At 36.4% G+C, this 26557-nt stretch overlaps 1 protein-coding gene across 6 annotated transcripts in view; it reads right to left on the bottom strand.

Moving 5' to 3' along the window:
* Positions 1–26557, bottom strand: part of NF1 (neurofibromin 1) — a 258716-nt gene that overhangs the window by 114137 nt on the left and 118022 nt on the right. For 5 of the 6 annotated variants that reach the window (XM_026517664.4, XM_048223273.2, XM_026517668.4 and 2 more), the window contains exons 25-33: positions 26001–26117; positions 25239–25420; positions 24909–25120; positions 21538–21699; positions 21295–21398; positions 16452–16587; positions 6139–6201; positions 1395–1553; positions 777–874 (exon numbers count right to left, since the gene is read on the bottom strand). In XM_026517664.4, coding sequence (XP_026373449.1) covers positions 777–874; positions 1395–1553; positions 6139–6201; positions 16452–16587; positions 21295–21398; positions 21538–21699; positions 24909–25120; positions 25239–25420; positions 26001–26117 — 1233 coding nt within the window. The remainder of the gene's footprint in view (positions 1–776; positions 875–1394; positions 1554–6138; positions 6202–16451; positions 16588–21294; positions 21399–21537; positions 21700–24908; positions 25121–25238; positions 25421–26000; positions 26118–26557) is intronic. The other variant, XM_026517666.4, reaches the window with a different exon arrangement.

Raw genomic sequence — 26557 nt, forward strand, 5'->3', positions numbered from 1 at the left:
AGGAAACGGAGACCAAGACAAGACAAAAGAAAGACCTCCCCAAAGTTATACAGCCTATTAGGTCAGAGTCAGGATTAGAACTTTTGTTCTCTTAACTTTCAATGGGTAGTCAATCTGCTAGAACATGAATCCTATGCTGACATTCGCTTTTTTCTCCAATACAGTTTGCAGTCCAACAATATACCTTTTAAACTCCAACTAGAAATAAGTTGATATGAACCATAATGAAAAACTGAAAGAGTTGTACAAGTCTAGCTTAGACTATGAGTCAGATCAATTAGTTTCACATGACATAAAAAGCAGAATTCTGGACCTTAACTTACATTTACAAAGCACTTTCTCATACACTATCTCACTTGTTTCTTTAAAGTCAACTCAGACAGGCAAACAGTATTGTCCTGTTTACAGATAAACAACTCAAACCCAACATCAAAAAAATTGTCATTATACACTATTATGCATTATGTGTACCATTTTTAGTTTTTATTAGAAGGAATCTTTTTCTTCTTCCTCTCCTTCATATTGCAGCAACCTCAAATCCTTTATTTTAGTAGATGTGTCAAAACTCCCTGCTGGTTTTCAAATATGGAAATCACTACCAAATTATAAAGAACATGGATTTACCTCAGCACTGTCTCTTACATAAAATAAAATAAGATTAACTCTGCTCTTGACCTAGAGAGGGAAGAGGAACAAACCTACACAGGAGCTTCATGTAGACCTCGCACAGACTTAAAGGAAACTGACAATATTTAAGTCAAACAGAGCAACCCTACCTCCGTGCTGCATCAAAGTTGCTTTTCACAAAATCATTAAAAGGCCGCATATGCTCTTCTTTTGTGAAGAGAACATGATTGGCAATACTCTGAAGTATCTAAACAATGGAACAGGGTTATAAATCAGATCATTCATTGTATGAAGCGTACACATTCTATATATTCTTTAAAAAGTACTAACTGTCTCATTGATATAATTTTTACTGATGATTAAAGTAAATTATTACTCATTCTATAAATACTAGGTGTTCTGTTCTTTCCCAAATATAAATATAATTACTACATACCTACCTGTATTTACATTCACAAAAATACATATTAAAATTTTTAAATGTCTTTCTTAATAAAAAAAATCATACAGTCTCCATTTCAGAATTTCCAGAATAAATACATAGAAAATTATCTTCAGAAGACATCTGCTAAGATTATTTTCCCATGATAATAAGGCCTATCAGGTATCAGTCTAATAAATTCCTTTGTAATTTAATAAAAACAAAAGCATATAAGAGAGAACCATAAGTTTTTTAAAAATCAATTCAAGTGTAAGTACAAAAATATGAAAAATGGAAAAATAGTTGGAAGAGAAATTTGAAGGAGATTATCAACATAATTCTTCACCTTTGACATTAACTTCAAGCCCCTTTCGATTCTAGGTGGTGGCTTTTTATCTAAAATCCCTGCTTCATATGGTGAGACGATGGCAGGATTGATAAATCTGAGGAACATGGCACTTCCCACTGCACCGATGCTGTTCTGAGGGAAACGCTGGCTAACCACCTAAAAACAAGAGTTGAGAATTGACTACATGGTTTGAATTGAAAAAGGAAATGGGAAGAAAAAGCTTGAGGGTCAAACTTTCGCACAAAAACTCTGAATAGATCAACCACTGTAAACAACACATTTCTATTTTTTCCTACTCCAAAAACATCAGTAAATACAGTTTATTCTCAATTCTTGCCCTCCATCCTTTAAAAGCACAACAAAGGTATCTAAGAAAAAAGAAAAATGTCATGAATAAGTGGTGTACGAGACCTGAAAAAAGATCCTACGTTTGTCATTGTTTATACTGCAAGCTTGGTAAGTAACAAAAGCAGACCAAATTTTTACACAAAGATTATCATATTTTACTAAGATTAATAGACATGAGAGTGTGGTCAACTCTTACAAGACGAGGCTAAGTTTTCAACAGCATACCCCAAGACATCAAATATCTAATAGTAAATACTTACGTTCTGTTGTGTACCTGGTACAACTGGGTATCTTGAGCAAAATGCTTGCCATAGACAAACAAAAGTTAGTTTTTTAGATTCCTATCAAGAGAAAAAACTTACTTACAAGTAACATTATTGCAGTTCCTTTTCTTCCTCAGAATGCTTTATAAGATAAGGACCTATTATTTATTATTTAAATCATGGAGGAACAGGAATTCTTGGAGACCTAAAAGAAAAAAGGATCCCACCAGCAGAAAAGAGAAGGCTTTTGTGTACCTCAGGGCATAATTCTGTCAAATAAAAGTTAAGGAAACAAGAAATGGTTGCCCACACTGAAAAATAACGTGAGACCAATATTTAAGATGATTTTTTTCTCTTTCTTTTTATAAAACATTCTACCTTGAAGGTAAAGTAATAGGCACATTAGATTGGGGCAAGTGTTATGAAACCGGCTCAGCTCCCATCCCTTTTCGGTGACTCCTGTTTGAAGTTAACATATGAAAATTAGATTATTCTAACACTTACATCTTTTTACAGATAATACACACGTATACGCGTTTTTCAAGAACACTTCTGTAACATTTTAGTCTCTGCAATTGCTCTTGCTTAGCGCAGCTTAACTGCTGCTCGAAGCAGCGGTGGCTACGGCAGCAAAGCCGCAGCACTCCATGCAATATTCGAAGATTCTAGGGACAGACGCCCATTTCAGAGGACACTGGGGGGAAATGAGAAAAAGGGACTTATGTGCAGGATCTCACATAACTCTAGTTTACTTTACGATGCTTTAATAAAGTAATACTTATTGTCACGAATTCACATGGCTCACTGACTCCAGATTAACTCTGGGAAGAATAAAGGATTATTTCATTTCTTTCTATGCCCTTTAGTGTTTCATGTGGTATACATTTTAAATGTCTTCTTATTCACTGCCTAAAATATCTAAGTAGTTTTCTACCATATCTGATCGAGAATTAGTAAATGTTAAGATTTCAGAGAATGATTTTTTAAGCTGAAGAATATCCTTGTAAGTGGCGATAATAGACAGCAGTTGTAACTAATATATTCTCACAGTCATTTATACTACGCAGCTCAGGAAGCTTTGTCTTCAAGTCCTCTGAGGGCTATAGTGCATGAAGGACAGCCTCACACTGAAGAGGAAGCTGGTGCAGACGGCTAAATATAGCAGCCTTACTAGAATAGCTTTAAAACTCAAATACTGTTTGAGAATTATTTTTGGCTGAAACACAGTTTTAGAAATAGAATTAAGAAGAAAATTCAACTGTTTTTCCCACTCTAGTATTTAACCTTTTGGGGAGTAAGAACAGAAAAAAATGAATGTATATATTTATGCAGACAAAATTCTTCATACAATTTCAGAATGTTCAGGGACCACCACTGCTACTGAGTGGTTCTTTTAGGACTCCCAAATTTTAATCTTGAAACAGAAGAAACTTATCAACAAACCTACAAAAATTTTAAGCTTTTAAGGAGTTAGCAAGGAGAGGACTAAAAACTGCTTTATATTTAATTTCAAATAGGTTTTTTTAAAAGAATAAGCATATATTCAGTTTAATCCATTAAAACCCTGAAATGGTTTTTAAAAAACTAAAAGACATAATTTGGTTTCCAAAGAACCATTTATAAAATACTAACCTGCTGTGAAAGTATCTCATAAAAACCAGTAACTTACATGCACATTTTTGAAAGATGCTACTTACTAGTTTTGTCTAGAACAAAAAAGTTCTACGAGTGTGACCCACATTTATACCTGATTTATACTTAATACTATTCAATCTCAGAATTTAATGAAAATCTGGGTGAATTATTTCCCAAAGGGAGAATATCGTCAAACTTCTGGAAAGTACTACACCTTTACTATCCTCCACATCTTCGAAATTAGTTGTCAAAGCTCAAAGGGCCCACACCTCAGAAACACACACTGTTTCTGGTATCATGCAATTATGTATCTTACCAACAGTAGTGTATTTTTGGAACTAAAACCTGATACGTGTAGTGAATGAATATCAATAAAAATGCTGTATTAACAAGTTTCATGAGACAATTTATAAAAATAGTTCTTTTTCTTTCTCCAGTAATGAACATCGATGTAATTTTACCTCATAGTATACATACTCAAGTGGGTTTTTTTTAATCTATAAAAATCTAATTTAGATCCCAAACACATTCTGCGTAAAAGGTCAAAGTTGGGCTAGTCTGTATGCTAAAACCAGTTATCAGTCAAATGTCCTCCTTACTTCCCTTAGTAAAATCTGAACAACACGGTACAAATAAATAGAGTCATAAACTTTACATTAGCAAGAAGACCACTACCCATACATGCTTGATTACCTGAGTGAGTGAGGCAGACAATAAACTTCTAAAAGGAGGTCTAATTATACATTGTATGTTTGAATATAATAAATGGAATTATCTGTAATATGACTACACAGCTAATAAACGAGAAGCCAGGACCTTCTATGTTTTACATTTTCCAATCCATTACCCATACACCCCCAAAAAGAGCTTGCTTTTTAAAGAACAGATCATTAGATTCTTAAGCCAACAACTCCATAAACCAATGTTTTAAATTTATGATGACTATGTTGTCTTCATACTTCGGAATGTGTTCTAAAATAACTCAAATTACCAATTAGTTTCCCTTTGTTTCCATGAGGACCTCATATCACCTGTGCTGAGAAATACACTCCAAAACTCAGTGTTACCCAGAAACTTGGAAAAAAAAATCTGAAAATAACACTAGTAGAAAATAACATTTCAAAGAACAATTTTAGACAAAATTTTAATTTAAAAAAAAGCAGTGTTAGGAGGCTAGAAAACATGCTCTTAGAGAAACACAGAGAGCTGGAATTTTAATTTATGTGATACACTACACAATGCCATTAGTAAAACACTGAACAAGAGTGTTAGAAAGTAAATTTCAGCAGTGATGGTGTATATATGTTAAACCCACATACGCTGAGAATTAGAAGCATTAGAAAGAAATGTTTTTAAGCAAGACAGCCATTCAATCCAATCCAATCCAATCCATCTGCTCACAGCTGACCAAACTTACTTAACATACTCAAAATTTTGAATGTACATAAAAACATAGGTGTCTAAATTTTAATTTAGCTCTGAATTTAAAACAGGAACTTATTATGTGTAAAGCTTAGACAATGAATGAAAGAAGAAACCAAATGTATATTCTAAATTCTACCTTGGTACGTAGACTACCTACATGACTCCTAAAGGTTTTTTGTTTGTTTTTTTACATCTTTCTCTAAAACCATTTGGATTATATGAACAAAGATTAATACTCAGCCTCATACGTCATAGTGATGACAAATTCAAAATGAATGCATATTTGGACCAAATTCCACTCGTGGGGAAGAAAATAATTATGACTACCGTAATTTTCTTCCTTTTAATTAGGGCAAGTTCATAAAAACAGGCAGTATATTCTTATTATGTTTGCAAAATGAGTTGTTTCTCTACAAATATGGACTCACTGAGTTTTCCTTTATTTCAAAAGTACTATATTCTCAGTCCCAATAGTTTAATAATGACTTTCTCTAAGGTAAAGGTTTACCATTAGGATTTTTATAATCTAAGCACAAATATCTAGATTCTGGCTGAGACTGTTTAGATAAAAATATAAGGAGCAAAAAATGAAACTTTTAGGTAAGATTTAGAAAGTGACACTTTCCCTCCATATACTTTTTTTCCCCCTCCATATACTTCTAACAATGAAGAAAAACTTTCATCTCTAGGAAAAGAAACCACTCACATTACCTGCAACAAGAAGCAAGAATGAAGAGAGTCAGCATTTCCTAAGGCCTTGAAATTAAGTTTCTTTTGCATTCATTTATAATTTTAAACATAACAATAATAAAATTAGACCAGGGATATCCAATACAACAAATGCCCCCAAAATGCCTTTGGGATAAATCAAACCAAAGGAACACAGAGAATGTTTTGATGTAACTTAATTCCAGGGTTAATTGAAATGAAAAGCTATTTTGTGCCAGAATTAGTAGAATGATTTTACAGTGAAGGTCAAATAGGCTGAAGTGAAGATGTTCTTAACAAACAGCAAAAGATTTTTGTTTTGCTTTGAAAGAAACAGCTAAAAAAAAGTTCTCCAAACTTACTGATTTTTTGTTTTCCTTTTTTTCTTTTACTGTAGCTTTATTCAGTAGGGAGTGGCAAGTTGCCTACAGAACAGAGATGAGCACAAACAAGTCACAGCACCAACTACATACAGCAACAAAAACAATGTTGGCTTGTACATAAAATTACATGATCAAATGTAACACAAATGGAATCAACAAAAAAATAGAAATCAACTGAATTTTGAGGGATGAAATTTATTTCTGGATTTTAATTTTTATTACATTTTTAAGCCAAAGCACTAAATAAACAGCAAGAAATGTTGAGACAATCATATCTACTATTTCTGGCTATAAATCACAGAAAAGTTCTCCCCAAGTAAATTGGAGGATATTTAAGATCTACATTTCAGTTAATTTCTAGCTTTTGATAAATTTCATATAAGATAGATGTTCATTTCCAGTAGATCACACACTGAAACACTTCTATGTGTCTACGTAAATTTTTTCTTGATAAATACTTCTCTGTGTATCCTTCAATTGACTTAAAGTTCTTTTTTCAATTGCTGGCATTTAATTTAGACCTATCGATTTAAAAAAGAAACGTTAAATGGCTAAATATAATGGTAAAATTCACTTTAGAGATTCTGAATTAAAAATCTCTAAGAAAGAGTCCCTTAAAACTTCACATATTTTTCCGTTTGCAGGCTACTTCCTGGAAAATTTCTAATCAGAGGAGTTAAAAGTTCCGCAACATCTGGAAGAAGAATGTTACCAGCTCAACTAGAAATAAGCATTAATTCATATTAAAGTGAAGAAACTGCAGAGAAAATTGTAGAATAAAACTAAAGCCCACTTAAAATTTTTCACATATTTGACTACCAGAATGTAGCAAAAAACAAAACACCAAAAAGGGAAAAAAAGAACAAAAAAACCACAGAAATATTGGCTTCATCTCTGAGAGTTCCTTCTATATAAATATAAATATATATGTGTGTGTGTGTATATATATATATTTTTTTATTATTATTTTTTTAATTAGGCTCTATACCCAGCATGGAACTCAATGTGGGGCACGAGCTCAATGTGGGGCACGAACTCATGATACTGAGATCAAGACTTGCACTGAGACCAAGAGTCAGATGCTTAACCGAGTAAGCCATACAGATGCCCCTAGGCCAGAGTTCTTTTAAAATTAAGACTTCTGGTTGGACTAGACTAAGCACAATTTTTTTTAACATCATTAAAACCAAGTTAAATCCACCATACATGGCATTTTATTCTAGGAATTCAGTGCATTCAACACCGTAACCTTAAAGTTACTTCGGCATTTGTCCGTCATCCATCCATCCATCCATCCATCCATCCATCCAAGGAGTTATTGTGCATCTAACATGCTAGACACCATCCTAGGCATCAGAAAACAGCAGTAAAACAAGACGGCACAGTCCTTTCCTCATGGGGCTTTGGTTCAAGTTTTAGACTATATACAAAAGTACTAGTAACCAAACAGATCACTAAAATGCAGTTTCATGCAACTTTTTTCAATTATGGTATATAATTATCATTTATAGCCTTAAAAAATTGGTGTAAACTACTTCTGTTTGGAGAAGCAGATTTACTGGGAAAAGATGACATTTACTTAGAATCATAATATTTAGCTCTTTCTCAGAATTCTCTCAACCATCACTTCAGAGAATATCCATTCTGGGAATTATTTTCTCATTATAGGTATCTCCTGCTTTTCAAAAGTTCGCTTTCACAAAAGACCTACATTAGTACCTATTTCTGCTAACTAAAAGGAATCCAAAGAGGCTTTTGCTTTTACAGGGAAAATAGCGAACAGCGAATATGACAATCAGCGTGTGTTTTGCAGCGAGCCATTACAGAGGCAGCGCACACCCTAAGCAGCAAGTGGCTGCCAAGCGCCTTTCTCTAGGAGCTACACGCAGCGTCTCAGCATCAAGTTGCCACAGCTTTGAACTTGTCTATGAGCATCTGTGCTTTATCTCAATGTATTTTGGGCATCCGTTAGCAAGATGTGTCCTAAGGTATCCAAAAAGCCTAAGAGTTTGTAAGGATGTTACACTTGGCATAAAACTGGAGGTAATTAAAACTTTCAATTGTGGTGGATGGCATAAAGACGCTGTGCGTGCACTGAACTTGCCGGCATCCACCGTACACACCGTTTACTCAGACAGAAGGAATCTTGAAAGTTGCTGAAATTATTAATTGGTTCTGCCAGTAGGAAAGTGGTCTCTTTGAGTCAACATCCAGTAACGGATGCAATGGAGAGTCTATTGCTTGAGTGGGTCGATGGGTGAACAAAGCATGGTGTTCCATTAGGTTATCTTACACTTCAGGAGAAATCGATTTTTTTAGTAAGCTGAAACAAAGTACTGGACAATCATGATCAAAGTGCTGCAAAAGTATAATTTAAAGGTAGTCACGGGTGGTTTGGTCGGTTTTGTGGCAAGCGCAGCTTCATAGCTCGAAGGTTACTGGAGAGAGTGCTTCGGCTGATACTGTAGCTGCTGAAAAGTTCCCAGAAGAACTGACAAATTTATAGCAGGTGGTTAGTCATATAAGCAAGTATTTAACCTCAATTTATTATTGGAAAAATTGCTGAGCAAGACATTTATTTCAATAGAAGAAAAGCAGGCTGAGGGACACGAGGCATCAAAGGGCATGTTGGATGCCCACTGTTAACACCACTGGTGATGCTATCCTTAGGCCTCTACTAGTGTACCACTCAGAAAATCCAAGGGCACTTAAAGGCATTGGTCAGAATATACTTCTTGTGTTTCACTTGCATCCAAGCAGTTGGAATGTCCAAGTGATTTTTTTTCTGAGCACATGAGTACATCAGTCCTTTTGTTGAAAATACAGTAGAGAAAATAATCTTGATAACAGGTGTCTTCTGATTGTTGAAAATTGTGCTGCACGTCCACCTGGAATTACTGAGTATGGCAACAACATTCCTGTTGTGTTCTTCCTGCCAAATACGACGTTGTTGATACAACCATGTCTCCTAGGCCTAACAGCCATAATTAAGGCTTACTATGTGCAAAATGTGATGCTTCTTATTGTAAGTGCCATTGACAGAGAAGCCAACTCCAAAGCACCTTTGCAACGGATCTGGAAAGACTACAATATAAAACTGGCAGTCACCAACTTTGGAGATTCTCTTGATGGGGTAACAATCTGGATGTGAAATGGTACTTAGAGGATGGTCTCCTGAAGCAGGGAACAATTTTAAAGGCTTCAAACCAACAATAAATATGACAATACTGACTTTGGCTAAGGAGGCTTGGTTTGTGGAAATTGATGAAGATGATATTGAAGGTTTTGGCATCCCATGATCAGGAATTGACAGATGAAGAGCTGATGCAATCGCAAGAGGAAAGAACACCAATCGACACTGAACACAACAGTGAATGGCCTAAAAGTGAAGTTATCCAGGAACTGAAGGTGAAGCACGTGAGATTTTTGCTACGATGGACAGTGCTGCAGTGACTGCAGAAAAGTATGGCTTTAATTTTGAAAGAGCACATAGGTTTAGGGGCAGGCTACAGAATGTTTTGAATGCCTACAAATAACCGTAGTATAGAAAAAACGCGAGAGGCTAAGCTGTTGAGCATACCGTCGTATTTCAAGCTTTCCACGTCAGCTACATCAGATGATGAACCTCGACCTTTGACATCGAGGTAGACAGACATAGAAGAAGGTATAGACGTTAGTGACCCTACTTGCACTGATGATTTTAGACAATGATGAGATGTTAATAGATGACACTCTTCCTCTCTCTTCTATACTCTATACTCCTCTACCTCCCACCACCCTAACCTCTAACACCCCAGCCTAACACACCACCACCACCTATCAGCCCTCTGGTATGCTTACTGTCGTCCCAATTCTGGTAAGTGAAACTACACTGTACATAAATTATTTGTACTTTATACAAGGCTCTGTATTTATCATATTATTCCTGTTTTTACTATATGTTAATGTTATTTTAGGTTTTATGTGTTATTTGGCACAATTTGGTTGGTGATTTTGGCGGTCTGGGAACACTAAAAAATTTTCCATATAAATTAATGGTAATTGTTTCTTCCCTTTCTGCCACTTGGGCTTATAAAAGGTTTCACAAGAACACTCTACTTTGGGATAGCAGGGAAAACCTGTCTTCCAAAACTATGAGGAGGAAAAGCAGAAATAAATACATGAGAAAATGCCTTAATTATAAATCTAACACATGTTCACAGCTGGCTATCCCTACATAATTTTAACCCAGTCCACTAAGTAAGGGGGCATACAAAATACGAGACCTGGTTAAAGAATGATTCAAAAAAGGCTTAACAATCAAAAATATGAACTCAAGAAAAGGGAACTAACGCTCAGAGAATTTATTAGCTAGCAATATCCTCACTTAGCTTTCAAAATTTTCCAACTAAGTCCCAAAGCAGGAGCCATATTTACTTGAGGAAACAATCAACTACTATCCCTCCCAGCAGAACACAGAAATACAAAGGTACCATTATGTTATCGCCAAAGTCAAAGGGCAAGAGAAAGCCAGAAGAAGAAAGATGAATAAAAGAGCAAACTAAGGGGAAAACTACTTTTGGTAGGAGACTCAATGAAAGAATAACTTGAGATCAAAGCTTTTTTTTTCTTTTAATTAAATGTAAAATTCCCTGTTATCACTTATTAAAAAACAAAACCTTGTTTATAAATAATATAGCACTTTTGCTCTATAGTACTCCCAACAAATTTTCCCCAATACTTCAAAAAAATACAGACACAATTTTTAAACAATATTCTTAAAAAGGATAATTTTATGTGAAATATTTAATATGATAATTCAGGTCTGTTATAAAACAGGATACTTTATTATAGAGTGCTTTAAAAAGTACAACACATAGTGTTTAATAAGCCACAAATGATCACCTTACTCTGTTTTCTGATTTATTTTCACTACCTCCCTCTCCTCCTATAAAAGCTGGCAAGAATCTTATTTACTTGGGTGGAATGAACGGGAAAGTTTTATTCCTTCGTTAAATACTTTCCTAAGTACTTTCAAAGTGCCAAGCCCTGTTCCTTTTACCTTTTCAGAATCATGGTCTCGAATTGGACTCCAAATTTGCTGATGACACAAATTTTTTTTTTCCTTTAGGATGACAACCACATGAAGAATTTCTACTAAAATCTAGTAAGTCATGCAATCAGGCAGTCAGTAACCATTCACTTTTAAGTCAAGTCAAAGCCACCGCCACTTCAGAAATCCACTTGACCACCTTCCTCCAATTTCCTCTACCTCCAACCTTCACCTCTGATAACCACAAGTCTGGTCTCTTTTTCCATGAGGTTTCTTTTGTTTGTTTGTTTGTTTTTGTTTGTAAGATTCCACATATAAGTGAAATCATACAGTATTTGACTTATTTCGCTTAGCATAATACCTTCAAAGGCCATGTACATTGTCACAAATGGCAAGATTTCCTCATTTTGTATGGCTGATTAATATTCCAATGTGCAAATACCCACACAGTTCTTTTACTCCATGCGTCTGCTGATGGACACTTGGGTTGTTTCCATGTCTTGGCTATTCTAAGTAATGCTACTATGAACATGGGGTGCAGATATCTTTTTGGGTTAGTATTTTCATTTCAATATATCCCCAGAACTGAAATTGCTGATTGATATGGTAATTCTGTTTTTAATTTTTTGAGGATCTTCCACACTGTTTTCCATATTAGCTATACCAACTTACAGTGCACCAACAGTGCAGTAGGGTTCCCATTTGTCTCTCTCTGTGTCAGCATTTATGTCTAGTTTTTTTGATGATGGCCATTCTAACAGGTGTGAGGTGCTAGCTCACTGTGGTTTTAATCTGCATTTCCCTAATGACTAGTGATGTTGAGCATCTTTCCATGTACCTTTTGGCCTTTCATGTAACTTCTTTGGAAAAATGTCTATTCACAAGTGTCCACTGCCCATTTTTTAAACTTGGGGTAGGCTGGTATTGAAAACTGTTTAAGTTTTTAATATATTTTTAATATTAACTCCTTACTAGATACATGGTTTGCAAATATTCTTTTCCTACTCCACAGGCTGTCTTTTCACTTTGCTGATGGTGCGCTTGCTATGCAGCAGCTTTCCAGTCTAATGTAGTCCCACGTGTTTGAGTCTGTTGTGCTTTAAGGTGACACCTCCAAACACACATTACCAAGACCCACACCAAGAAGCTTTACTGCTATGTTTTCTTCTCCATAGTTTCATGCTTTCAAGTCTTACGTTTGAATCTTTAATCCATTTTGAGTTAATCTGTGTGAGGGTGTAAGATGGTTTCCGTTTCATTCATTTACATATGAATATTCAGTGATCCCAGCACCATTTATTGAAAAGACTGTCTTTTCTCCAATGAGCAGTCTTGGCTCACTTGTCAAATATTAGTTGACTATATATGCTTGGCTCTATTTCTGGGCTCTTGATTCTGTTCCACTCGTCCACCTGTCCGTTTTTATGTCGATACATACTGTTCTTTTTTTTTTTTTTTTTTTAGGATTTTATTTATTAATTTGACAGAGAGAGACAGCCAGCGAGAGAGGGAACACAAGCAGGGGGAGTGGGAGAGGAAGAAGCAGGCTCCGAGCGGAGGAGCCTGATGTGGGGCTCGATCCCGGAACGCCGGGATCACGCCCTGAGACGAAGGCAGACGCTTAACGACTGCGCCACCCAGGCGCCCCGATACATACTGTTCTGATGATTATAGCTTTAAATCGGGAAGTGTGGTGCCTCTTTCATTCTTCTTTCTCAGGACTGTGTTGAATCTTTTGTGGTTCCATACAAATTTTAGGAGTATTTAGAAGTATTTCTACTTCTGTAAAAAATGCCATTGGAAACTTGATAGAGATTGCACTGAATCTATAGATGGTTTTGGTAGCATTCATATTTAAGTGATTAATTCTTCCAATCCATGAACACAGGATACCCTTCCCATTTATCTGTGTCTTCTTCAATTTTTTTCATCAATGTCATAGTCTCCAGCATAGAGATCTTTCACCTCCTTAAATTTATTCCTAAGCATTTTATTGTTTTGATGCTATGGTAAACAGGATTTTTTTCATAAATTTCATTGTTACTGTACAGAAATGCTCCTGGTTCTTGTATGTTAATTATGTATACTGCAACTTTACTGAGTTCATTGACTAGTTGTTTTTTGGTTGTCTTTGGGGTTTCCTATATATAAAATTGTCATCTGCAAGTAGAGACAAGTTTACTTTTTCCTTTCCAATTCTGATACTTTTTATTTTTCTTACTTGATTGCTCTAGGTAGCACTTGTAGTATTACATTGAATAGGAGCAATAAGAGTAGACACTCTTGTTTTGTTCCTGATCTTAGAGGAAATGCCTTCAGTCTTTCACTATTGAATACATTAGTTGTGTGGCTGTCATTTACGGCCTTTATTATGTTGACATATGTTCCTTCTATGCCTAACTTACTAAGAGTTTTTATCATGAATGGATGTTAAATTTTGTCAAATGCTTTTTCTGCATTTATTGAGATGACCTTATGATTTTTTTCTTTCATTGTATTAATGTGATGTATCACACTGATTGATTTTCATATGTTCAACCATCCTTGCACCCAAGGATAAATCCCACTTGACCACAGTGTATGAACATTTTAAAATGCTGCTGAATGCAGTTTGCTAGTAATTTATAGAGAATTTCTGCAGCGATACTCATCAGTGATATTGAGTGGACTGTAGTTTCTTTTCTAGCAGTGTCCTTTTCTGGTTTTGGTATCAGGGTAATGCTGGCTTCATAAAATGAGTTTAGAGTGCTCACTCCTCTTCAGCTTCTTGTAAGAGTTTGAGAAGGATCAATGTTCATTCTTCTGTAAATGTCTGATAAAATTCACCAGTGAAACCAGCTGGTCCTGGGCTTTTCTTTGTTGGGAGAATTTTGTAATAATTGGTCTATTCAGAGTTTCTACTTCTTCCTCAATCTTGGTAAGCTGTATGTTTCTAAGAATTTTTCCATTTCTCCTAGGTTGTCCAGTTCGTTGACATATAGCTGTTCACAGTAGCCTCTTATAATCCTCTCAATTTCTGTGGTATCAGTTGTGGTATCTCCTTTTTCATTTCTAATTTTGTTGATTTCGGTCCTTCCTCTCTTTTCCTTGGTTAGTCTAGCTAAAGGTTTGTCAACTTTATCTTTTCAAAGAACCAACTCTCAGTTTGGTTAATCTTTTCTACTGTTGTTCTGTAGTTATTTCTATTTCATTTATTTCTACTCTAATCTTTATTATTTCCTTTCTTCTGCTAACTTTGAGCTCAGTTTGTTCTTTTCCTAATTCCCTAAGGCAGAGAGTTAGGTTGCTTATTTGGGATTTTTCCTGTTTCTTAACAGAGGTGTTTACTGGTATGAACTTCCCTCTTAGACTGCTTCGTGCTGCATCCCACATGTTCTGGTATATTGTGTTCCCATTTTCATTTATCTCAAGAAACTTTTTTATTTCCCCTTTAATTTCTTTGATCCATTAATTGTTCAGTGTACTATTTAATTTCCATATGTTCCAGTTTTCCTCATGTAATTGATTTCTAGCTTCATGCCACTATGGTCAGAGAAGATACTTGGTATGATTTCAATCTTCTTGAATCTGCTAAGACTTGTTGTGTGGCCTAGAAAACGTTCCAGGTATGCTTGAGAAGAATGTATATTCTGCTGTTGTTAGAATGTTCGATATATGTCTGTTAGGTCCATTTGGTCTGTAAGCGTTGGTCAAATCTGCTGTTTTCTTATTGTCTGTCTGGATGATCTATCCATTGTTAAGAGTGGGATATTAAAGTCCCCAGTGAATACCACAATACTTACTACTCATTCTCCTTTTAGGTCTGTTAGTTTCTGCTTTATATACTTAGGTGCTCCAATGTTGGGCACATAAATACTTAAAACTATTACATCTTCTGGATGCGTTAACCCCTTTTTATCATCATACAATGACTGTCTTTGTCTCTTTTTACCATTTTTAGTTTAAAGTCTATTTGGTCTGAAGTAAGTATAGCTACCCCTGGTTTTTTTGTTGTTGTTTTTTGGGTTTTTTTTTGTTACCATTTGCTTGAAATGACTTTTTCCATCCCTTCACTCCCAGTCTATGCGTGTCTTTAGGGCTAAGATAAATCTCTTGTAGGCAGCATATTGTTGAATCTTGTTTTTTTTATCCATTCAGCCACCCTATGTCTTTCAATTGGGAAAACTTAATCCACTTACATTTAAAGTAACTATTGATAGGAAAGGACTTACTACTGCCATTTTGTTAACTGTTTTCTGGTTGAGATTTGTTTTGTTTTGTTTTGTTTTTTAAAGATACAGCAGAAACATCTTTATAAATAGCAATGAGGGAATAATTCACACAGAGCAGCCTGAAACAGCTTTTTAAAATGGTGATTTCACTGATCTTGCTAATGTCTCTAAGCAACTGAAGCCCTGTGCTAAAAAACAAATGGCTGGGGATGACTCTGCAAAGAAAAAGACACAAAGGCAAGGGTTTTGGTAAATGCATAAATTCTTTCCCCTGTACCCACCCCTGTCCCAAACTCCAGACCCGCTAATGTTTCTTCCAGAATTACAGTTTAAACAGGCTAATATGGATCTGCACTAATCTCCCCTGGAATGATTAAACCATCCCTAAACTACATATGCAATTCAAAAACACAGTGAAAGCCATAAAAAGAACACAGACTTAATTTCCTCAATATGTAGGGGATGACTGTGGACATGTGAACTCAGAAGTATTATTTGTAGTGCTAGTGCTAGAAAGTCTAAAATAAATTGATCTGAATGATGATGCAATATATTTTATAGTAGCATTCTATATAAAATAAACAGATTAGTTTGTCCTAGGAAAACCTAACAACAACACATTATATCTTTTAAGAAGACATCAAAATTATAGATCAAGCATTTCAACAGTATAAAAAGCAACGAGTAGACCTGCCTCACCTGTGAAAAACCCTGTGAGTAATTTAAGCAAAAGATAACCAAAAAAATTTCATAATATATCTCATTTCAACCATGTCTATTTATACCCAATAGATTCTGTGCATTTTAAACTTGCTCCCAATGCAAGGAAAATTTATTATTTTTAGTACCCCCTTAAAATACTTCAAACTGTCTCCTAAGCAATATTTAAGTTTTTTCAAAGCTAATTCCAACAATTCTTAATGTATTAGTCATCCACACTGACTCAGTATTTTCAACCACCCACTATCAGCAGCTAAATCCCTCTTCAGAAAGCATTCTTTTTACTTCAGCTTTGGATTAATAATAGTACTCTCTAACCTTAAGCATACCTGGTATAAACAGTGGCACACACTTCGAAGCTGAGGGGGGAATTCTGAGGAGGAACTGATGATGGCATGGAAGAACTTTTCAGTCATCTGAAGAAGGTTCCGTTGGTTTTCCTCAAGGCTCTCTGACTGCTCTAACCTGCAAAAAAAGGAGAGAGAGAGAGAGAAGGTAAAATCCATTTACAGTAAACAAATAAAAGTACTCTTTAAAAGAGACTTTCAGTCAAATGCAATGTTTGAACTTTGCTGGGATCTAGGTTTGAATTAAAAAAAAATGCAAAAAGGCAATACTGAGAACTGTAAGAATTCTTATCCCTTTATATTCTCACAAATTTAGTATTTACTCAGCTTAGTGCCATCTTCTCCATTCTGGGTATGTCTGCCTGCAGAAAAGATGTGTTCTGGTTTGCTCTCCACTTCTATGGTAAAAACCTTCTCTGTGAGGCAAGTCTGTAGTTATCCAGCTGGGCAAGGGATGGGGTAAATGAGTCTAATTCAAGGTGAAGTATAAACAAGCCTATTTGCCCACAGGATCAAAAGCCACATACTCTAAAAATTGTTATCAGAAATAAAGGTGAGGGACACCTGGGTGGCTCAGTTGGTTAAGCATCTGCCTTCAACTCAGGTCATGATCCCAGAGTCGTGGTATTGAGTCCCGAGTCAGAATCCCTGCTCAACGGAGAGCCTGCTTCTCTCTTCTCTCTCTCTCCCTCTGCCCCCACCACCCCTGCTCGTGTTCTCTCTATCTCAAATAAACAAATAAAATCTTGGAAGGAAGGAAGGTAGGTGACAGCTGATTCCTGAGTGCTTCCCTCCTACCCTTCCTCCTTCCACTCTTGGTGTTGAACTAGGGCAGGGAAGAGGAATAGTATTTATTAGGCATCTCCAACCCCAACAAACCCATGTGTAAAGCCACTTTAGAAACACACAACATGTGCGTATTTTATTGGAGTTAATGTATAGAGAACACATGAAAGAATGACAGGTGATAATGAATTACAGTTAGAAAATTGTACTTTAGCTTGTAGTCAACAGGGAACAATAGATGTTCTAAGAAAGAAAGTAACAAAAAAATTTAGGTTTCATAATAATTCCTACAGCAGGGGCGCCTGAGTGGCTCAGTCGTTAAGTGTCTGCCTTCGGCTCAGGGTGTGATCCCAGAGTTCTGGGATCGAGCCCCACATCAGGCTCCTCGGATGGGAGCCTGCTTCTTCCTCTCCCACTCCCCCTGCTTGTGTTCCCTCTCTCGCTGTCAAATAAATAAGTAAAATCTTAAAAAAAAAAATCCTACAGCAAATGACCTGAAAAATGAAAAAGACAATATTGGGGCAATAATGGGGGAAATTACAGCAAAAGTCAATGGGATCACCACATACAGCTGCACCAAAAAGAATAAAATACCTAGGAAAATACTTGACCAAAGTGGTGAAAGACCTCTACACTCCTAAAATTATAAGACACTGATGAAAGAAACTGAAGACAACACAAACTAGAGGAAAGATACACCATGCTCACAGATTGGAAGAATTAATAATATTAAAATGTGTATACTACCCAAAGCAATCTACAGATTCAATGCAATTCCTGTCAAAACACAAAGTGTTTTTTACCAAACTGGAATAAATAATTCTAAAATTTGTAGAGAGCACAAAAGACTTTAAAGAGACAAAGCAATCTTGAGAAAGAAGAAATAGCTAGAGGTATCACAATCCCAGATGTCAAGACATATTACAAAACTACAGTCATCAAAATAGTATGGTACTGGCACAATAACACTCACATAGATCAATGGAACAGAAAAAAGAGCCCAAAAATAAAACTATGCCTATACTCTCAATTAATCTATGACAAAGTAGGCAAGAATACACAATGAGGAAAAGACTGTCTTTTCAATAAATGGTATTGAGAAACTGGACAGCTATGTGCAAAAGAATGAAACTGGAGCACTTTCTTATAGCATATGCGAAAACAAACTCCAAATAGATTAAACACCTAAATATGCGACCTGAAACCATAAAGCTCCTAAAAGAAAACACAGGCAGTGATCTCCTGGACATCAGCCTTAACAACGAATTTATGGATATGTATCCTCAGGCAAGGGAAACAAAAGCAAAAATAAACTATCGGACTACACCAAAATAAAAAGCTTTTGCACAGCAAGGAAACCATCAATAAAATGAAATAGCAACCTATTGAATGGGAGAAGATACTTGCAAATGATATAACTGATAAGGGGTCAATATCCAAAATATATAAGGAACTCACACAACTCAACAACAAAATACCCAAATAATCTGATTAAAAAATGGACACAGGGAAAAAAAGGGGGGCGGGGAGTGCCTGGGTGGTTCAGTCAGTTAAGCGTCTGCCTTTGGCTCACGTATGATCCCGGGATCCTGGGACTGATCCCTGCATTGGGCTCCCTGCTCTGTGGGGAGTCTGCTTCTCCCTATTCCACTGTTCCTACCCCCCGCCTCACTTGTGCACTCTCTCTCTCTCTCTGCTCTCTGTTTCACATAAATAAATCTTTAAAAAACAAAAACAAAAAAATTAAAAATGGACAGAGAACCTGAAAAGACATTTTTCCAAAGAAGACATAGAGGTGGCCCACAGACACATGAAAAAATGTTCAACAGCACTCATCATCAGGAAAATGCAAATCAAAACCACAATGAGGTATCACCTCAAACCAGTCAGAATGGTTAAGATAAAAAAAAAAAAATAAGAAATAGCAAGTACTGATGAGGATGTGGAGAAGAGAGAACATTTGTGCACTGTTGATGGGAATTTAAATAGGTGGAATCATAGTGGAAAACAGTATAGTGGTTCCTCAAAAAACTAAAAATAGAAATACCATATGATCCAGTAATTCCATTACTTGGTATTTACCCAAAGAAAATGAAAACACTAATTGAAAAGATACATGCACCCCTATGTCTACTGCAGTACTGTTTACAACAGCCAACTCAACAGAGCAACTCAAGTGTCCATCGACAGATGAACAGATAAAGCAGATGTGTTACACACCCACACGTGTGCACAGGAATGTTACTCAGCCATTAAAAAAGAATGAAATCTTGCCATTTGCAACAACATGGATGGACCTAGAAGTTATGCTAAGTGAAATAAGTCAGAGAAAGGCAAATACTGTATGACTTCATTTATATGTGGAATCTAAAAAACAAAACGGGGGCGCCTGGACAGTGCAGTCGGTTAAGCGACTGACTCTTGGTTTCGTCTCAGGTTGTGATCTCAGGGTTGTGAGATCGAGCCACATGTCAGGCTTGTGCTCAGCACACAGAGTCTGCTTCAGATTCTCTCTCCCTCTCCCTCTGCCCCTCCTGTTCGTGTGCTTTCTCAAAGAAATCTTAAAAAACAAAACAAATGAACAAACAAAAAAACACACTTTTAAATACAGAAAACAAACTGGTGGTTGCCAGGGGAGAGGTGGTAAGGGGATGGGTGACAGAGGTGAAGGGGATTAAGTGGTACAAACTTCCACTTTTAAAATAAGTCATGGAGATGAAAATGAAAAGTACAGCACAGGGGATATTAGCTGATAATGTTGTAACAATGTTGCACGGTGACAGATGGTGACTGCACTTATCATGAAGACCACTGAGTAGTAATATACAGAATATCAAACCAAAAAACTGTATACCTGAAACTAATATAACACTGTGTGTCAATTATACTTCAATAATTTTTTAAAACCTGACTGAAAAAACAAAGTCAGTTAGATCAATATAGAATTGACTAAATATATAACGGTACAGCCAAACTATGAAACATTACAGAGCAAGTAAGAAGAATGAGATTAATCTTGCTATACTGACATAGAAAGATCTACGATATAGAGCTAAGTTAAAAAAATTACGTTGCAAAACCAGGTATTCATTGAAAGGATACAAACACCGTGATTCAAAGGGGCACATGTACACCAATGTTTATAGCAGCAAAGTCCACAACTGCCAAAATATGGAAAGAGCCCAGATGTCATCCACAGATGAATGGATAAAGATGTGGTGTATATACATACATATATGTGTGTGTGTGTATATATATATATACACACACACACACACATACATACAATGGAATATAACTCAGCCACCAAAAAGAATGAAATCTTGCCATTTGCAGCGACATGGATGGAACTAGAGTGTACTGTGCTAAGCAAAATAAGTCAGTCAGAGAAAGACAAATACCATATGATTTCACTCATGTGGAATTAAGAAACAAAACAGATGAACAGAGGGGAAGGGAAGGAAAAGTAAAATAAGATGAAAACAGAGAGGGAGGCAAACCGTAAGAGACTCTTAACTATAGGAAACAAACTGAGGGTTGCTGGAGGGGGGAGGGCAGAGGGGGGAGGCAGACTGGGTAACTGGGTGATGGGCCTTAAGGAAGGCACTTGATGTAATGAGCACTGGGTGTTGTATGCAACTGATGAATCATTAAATTCTACCTCTGAAACTAATAATACACTATATGTTAATTAAACTGAATTTAAATAAAAAATTAAATTAAGTTGCAAAACCAAGTATATAATGTTTCCATTTATATCAAGCACTCGCATTGTACTTATAGTTTCTACAACTAGATTTATGTATATGTATATGCAAATGCACTGAAAAAGGGCAAAGAACAGACTAAACTACTAACAGTGCTATGTCTCTAGAGGTGGTTGTCAAAGATACCTGTAAATTTTTTTTTAAATGTATTTGTGTATAATTCTTATAATTAAAGGCTAATTTTAAGAATCAAAGGGAGAAATTGTGAGGGCCTATTCTCATGCAGGGTAGTGGAAAAGTGGAGTCAGGCTGTAGATGAGAGGATGACAAACCTGGTAGGATCCACTTCAAAGCTAACATGCTGCCAATCAGAGGATGTGATCACAATTCGTAATAACGGATCCAGGAGTTTTTGTAGATAGGTAGCACCATATACCTAAAGAAATTTAAAAGTAGGAATTTATTATGCCTTCTCCAAATGCCTTGTATTAAAGACATTCCGTTCTGTATGTTCTGCACATAATCAGTTTGCCATACCTTGGCGCACACAAAAAAAAAGAAAAATGGATACAAACCTTGAAACAGAAGGTCATTATTTTACTGGCTAAGCTGTTTCCTCGGAAAAGAGTCTGCATGGAGTCTGCCAATTCTACTTCCTTAGAAAACATGTTCCAGAGCAGTTGGTAGAGTAAATGCCGAGAATCAAACAGAGTCACTAGAACTCGAGCTAGTTCATCCTAAGAACAAAATAAAATTGTTAGTGTGAATAATTCCATTTTTTCTTCAGTAGGAAACTGAAAGATAAATCCAAAGCTGTCAACCACCTACTAAAGCCAGTTCAATGGTGACTAATTAATTTTTCCCCTGGTATTTATCTGTGTACATTTGTCTATGATAGAGGACTATTTCTTCATGACTACAGCAGCCGTTAATTTTTTTTTTTTTAAGCAATTTGTTTGTTTATTTAAGCAATCTCTACACCCAGCGTGGGGCTCGAACTCACAATCCCAAGATCAAGAGTTGCATCCTCCCGACTGGGCCAGCCAGGTGCCCCAGCAGCAGTTAATTCTAAGGATTAACTGATGAAAAGTAAAAGAGGCCTAGGCTTTACCAGGAGAAGAAAAAAATGCAGGATTCAGTTCAAATTATGACAAAATCAAAGAGATTAGAAATAGAACACGATGGCAAGGAGTTCGGTTTGATATGCCGAGATCATTTTCTCAGGAAATCAGACTTTGGTGACCGCAAGACCTCCACTCTTGCTCCTCTAGTCAGGGAAATTCAGTGCACAGTGAACATGGGTTCAGCAGAGAAACAACAAAAATGGAAAGACTACAGGATTTGCCTTAAGTCAGGAAAGAGATTTGGGCTGTGCATTCAGAAACAAGAGATTAGCAAGATTTATATATAAAGCCAGGGTCGGCAGCTAATTCCCACCTACTTCCTAACTGGTAACCCTCATAATTCCCCATAGTATTTTTTGGTACACTCAAGATAAATGATGTGATAGTAAATCACTGTTTAACCACACATGCTGCAAAGAGATTTACAGACAATAGGGGCACCCTTCAAGCAGTGACAACAAAGTCCAGGATTATGGCCCATAGCTCTTCTAATTCTTACCTGATCAATTCTGATATCTGAGTCAAGGAAAAAATTTCACAATCCTAACCACAGAATCCAGAAGCGAAAGAAGACCCAAATATTCTGCTCTATGCCCTACAGTTACGTTACACCTATTTGACTAGATATAAAAATTCTTTTCTCCATTTTAAAATCAAGTGTAATTATGAGAGATAATTCAGTTACAAAATATGTTCCTAGAGTACTGTGCTAAGTTTTTGCCATTCTGATCCTTCCTCTGCAAAATTCTGAAAACGTTAAGCAACAGAATTTTAAATTTACAAGAGAATTAAATGTTTTTAAAAAGTTATCTTGTATTTTGTTCCCCTTTAGATACAGCTCTAATAGATCTGGCCTAATACAAAAGTCTTTCTCAAAAAAAAAAAAGTCACATAAAACTCATTAGAAATGATTTCTGAAAGAAAACAGAATGAATTAAAGCTTCTTGGATTTAACTGATTCTTTTTTATTAAGAGAATTACTGATAATTTTTAGTGCTAATTACAGGTAGGGTCCTAAAAAGGTAATTCAGAATATCCACTTTCAAAACATATGAATATTTCTGCAATGTTAGATTTCAAGAGAATTTCAATAAATTCCTTGTTCTAACTCCCTAGAGCTCCAAGTGGGATACTACCTTTGTTCATTAAACTATTATTTACTGTGTCCTTGTTATGTGCCAAGCTCTACTCTGAAACTACAGCACTGAACAAGACAGGGCTCACATTATGGTGGAATGATAAACAAGATAATTACACAAAGTCAATAAATGCTACAAAGAAAACCGTACAAGGTAATGTGATAGAATGACTATAATTGTGGTTCTTGCTGGATGGCCAAAAAGACCTCATTAAAATAGAGACACCTGCACTGAAACTTGAGTAACAAGAAGCTGGCCAAAGAAGAGATCAGGGAAGAAGCATTCCAGGTGGTGGGGGGGTAGCCGCAGTGGCAGCAAGGGTGCTTCCTAAGGTGGAAATAAGCCTACCGTGTTTGATGGCCAGCATGGTCTAAGTTTGGTGAACAAGAAGGAAAGTGGCACGAGGCAATGTCAGCAATGAGGCCGAGCCCAGGTTGGGTAGAGCCTTGTAGGCCACAGTACGGAGAAGTATGAGGAATAAGATCCTACAGCTTTTAAACGGAAACAAATCTACAGGGAGTGACAGATTACCTTATTACTTAAAATTTACTAAACTGAAATCATTTTTGGTACAATATAAACTGGATAGCTTTTTAACATGGAAAAGGAGGACTCTTCTTAAATTTTTAGCATATATTATTAAAAAATAGTATGGTTTTAAGACAATTTTTTTATTGAGAGGCCAAATAGGCATATTATATCTTCAGTGTTTAAAACAAGCAACATAATTTCAAATGCAAATATAGTGCTTACATTTTTTTAAAAATCGTACAGTGCATTATAGAAAAAAGAGTTGTGACCTGGACACACAAGCCTTTAATTCTAGCTCTAGCATTAATGACAACTAAATACAACATTTAACCCTAATCATTTCACTTAATACATGAAAGCACCAGACCACGTCAGGTTTTTTTTTTTTTTTTAAGATTTTATTTATTTATTTGACAGAGAGAGGGAGAGTGCGTGTGCACACAAGCAGGTGAAGTGTCAGGCAGAGGGAGAAGCAGACTCCCCACTGAGCAAGGAGCCTGATGTGGGGCTCGGTCCCCGGACCCCAGGATCTTGACCTGAACCCATGTCAGGGGTTTTAATTTTCTTTTGATCAGGGTATATATATGTATATATACACATATTATACATATATACACATATTATACATATATACACATATTATCTATCTATCTATCTATCTATCTATCTATCAATCATCTATTTTGGTGGGGCACCTGGGTGGCTCAGTCGGTTAAGCAAGCGTCTGCCTTCGACTCAGGTGACGACCTCAGGGTCCTGGGATTGAGACCCGCCGGGCTCCCTGCTCAGCAGGGAGTCTGCTTCTCCCTTTCCCTCTGCCCTTCCCCCAACCTGTGCACACACGCTCGATCTCTTAAAAACATAGAACATATTTTTTTTGATCAGTGTTTAAATGGCATTTTTCAGTGGAACAGGGAAGAAATCTGAGTTTTGCTGTAAGTATGAGGAATAAGATCCTTACATAGTTCAGGTAAGATCACTACTGAGGCTCCAGCTACTTTCCCACAGCTGAAAACCATTCGAATAATATCTGAAGTTTCTTTCGGCTCTAAAGTTTTAGCAATTCATGCAATAAACATCCCTGGAATGAATAAATTTGGAAGCATCTGCTATGTGCCAGGTCCTGGTTCCGCACTTTCTCAATGAACTCACCCACTGAGAACACGGGACCACATTGGCCAGCGCCATGGCTATCGGGAGCTCTCCCTGGTCTCCCATCATTGTGACCAACTCCACCAGCCTCTCAAACCGGTCGGCCAGCACCGTTTCTGCAAGTGTGTCAAATTCTGTGCCTTGCTGGAGGATTTTTGTCAGAACTTCCATAAATGTAGCTCTTGTCTGAAGATCTTTGTGATAACCTAAACCTGGTATGGACAGATAGATGCAAATTTAGTAACATGGCCTGTTAAAGTAATTTTGCTTGTCTTTCACGCCAGTTCTCTAGGTTTTCAATTTCTATATGAAGCTTTCATTTTATCTCACCTATGGAGTGCATGAGGCCACTGTCCACATTAGCATTGAGTAAGTTTGACATTGCAAGGACTGTACAGTGCCTCAGTGATGCCAGCCTCCGAGACATGCCACGTTTCCTGCCACCTGTTTGTGCATTTTCATCTTCAACTTCACTACAGTCATTCAAGAGGTTCATGAACAATGTGAAATACCTGAGAAATAAAAAGAGTGACTCTTACACAGTGAAGGCCACATCAACCAGAAGGCTAATCAGATATTCTGGAATCATGATATGTGCATCACGAGTGGTCTTGGGTATCTGTTTCTCTCTAGTCCTGGGGTAATCAGCCAGCGTGGCTCATTATGAAGTGTGCTGTGCTGAATATGATTTTATCCCGACAAAGCCAGTATGTATTTCATAACATAGGCATGAAACAGATGCAATCCTTCCTGGTCAATGCATCACTTTTACCATATAAAACAAGTGGTCCAAATAGTTTAGAGAATGCTATCTTAAGTGACTTAATGAGGTGATCTGGGCTCTATTGCCAATAATTCACCGCTTGGATTATCTTTAAAAACACAAAACCCAGTTGTTTTCTTAACCCAGTCCTGTCATGGGGAATATTGCTTCATGCATGGGTTATATTTTATAGGCAGCTGCTGATGGCCACAATACCAAAGTAATGAGGTCCATTTTCTAAATATAATCATCTGCCACTTTGGTTAGATGTTGTTTTGTTGTGTGTGGGCTTTGTTTTTTGCTTTGCCTTTTTGGGGACTGAAATTTACTTAAGAAATAACTGTGATTTGGCTTCCATCAATTCCACACCATCTCCTTCCTCCGGCTGCAGCGGAAGACCAGCCAGGAGTGAAACTACTGCTTCCATGCTCGCCTGGTCCAAGTCTCTGAAGAAAGAAAATTTAAGGACCATATAAATCTTTCAGGTTCTTCCACTTCACCTTCCCCTCAAATAAACACCTTGCTAAGTGAACTTTAGGAATTCAGGAACAATCTATCTCATTCAACTATTAGGACAACCTAAATAATTTGAGTTAACATGCATACTCAGAATGCAAAAATATTTCAAGTGAGGGAGAAGGTGCTAATAACTTTCATAAAACCAAGCCTCATGAAAGAAATCTATGTGAATGATTATGTAGTTTGATGTTTAATTATTTTCTGATATGTGGCAATAAGTATTTACCATTAGAGCAAATGCAGGGAATTACTTTTTAGAAAGACTCAACCTAATCAAGTTCCTTAAATATTACCTTTATCGAATTATAAAATAAATACAATCTAAGGCTTTATACATTTTATTTTCCAACTACAGACTATCCTTCCT

This window comes from Ursus arctos, unplaced genomic scaffold (assembly GCF_023065955.2).
Source record: "Ursus arctos isolate Adak ecotype North America unplaced genomic scaffold, UrsArc2.0 scaffold_24, whole genome shotgun sequence".
NCBI lineage: Eukaryota > Metazoa > Chordata > Mammalia > Carnivora > Ursidae > Ursus > Ursus arctos.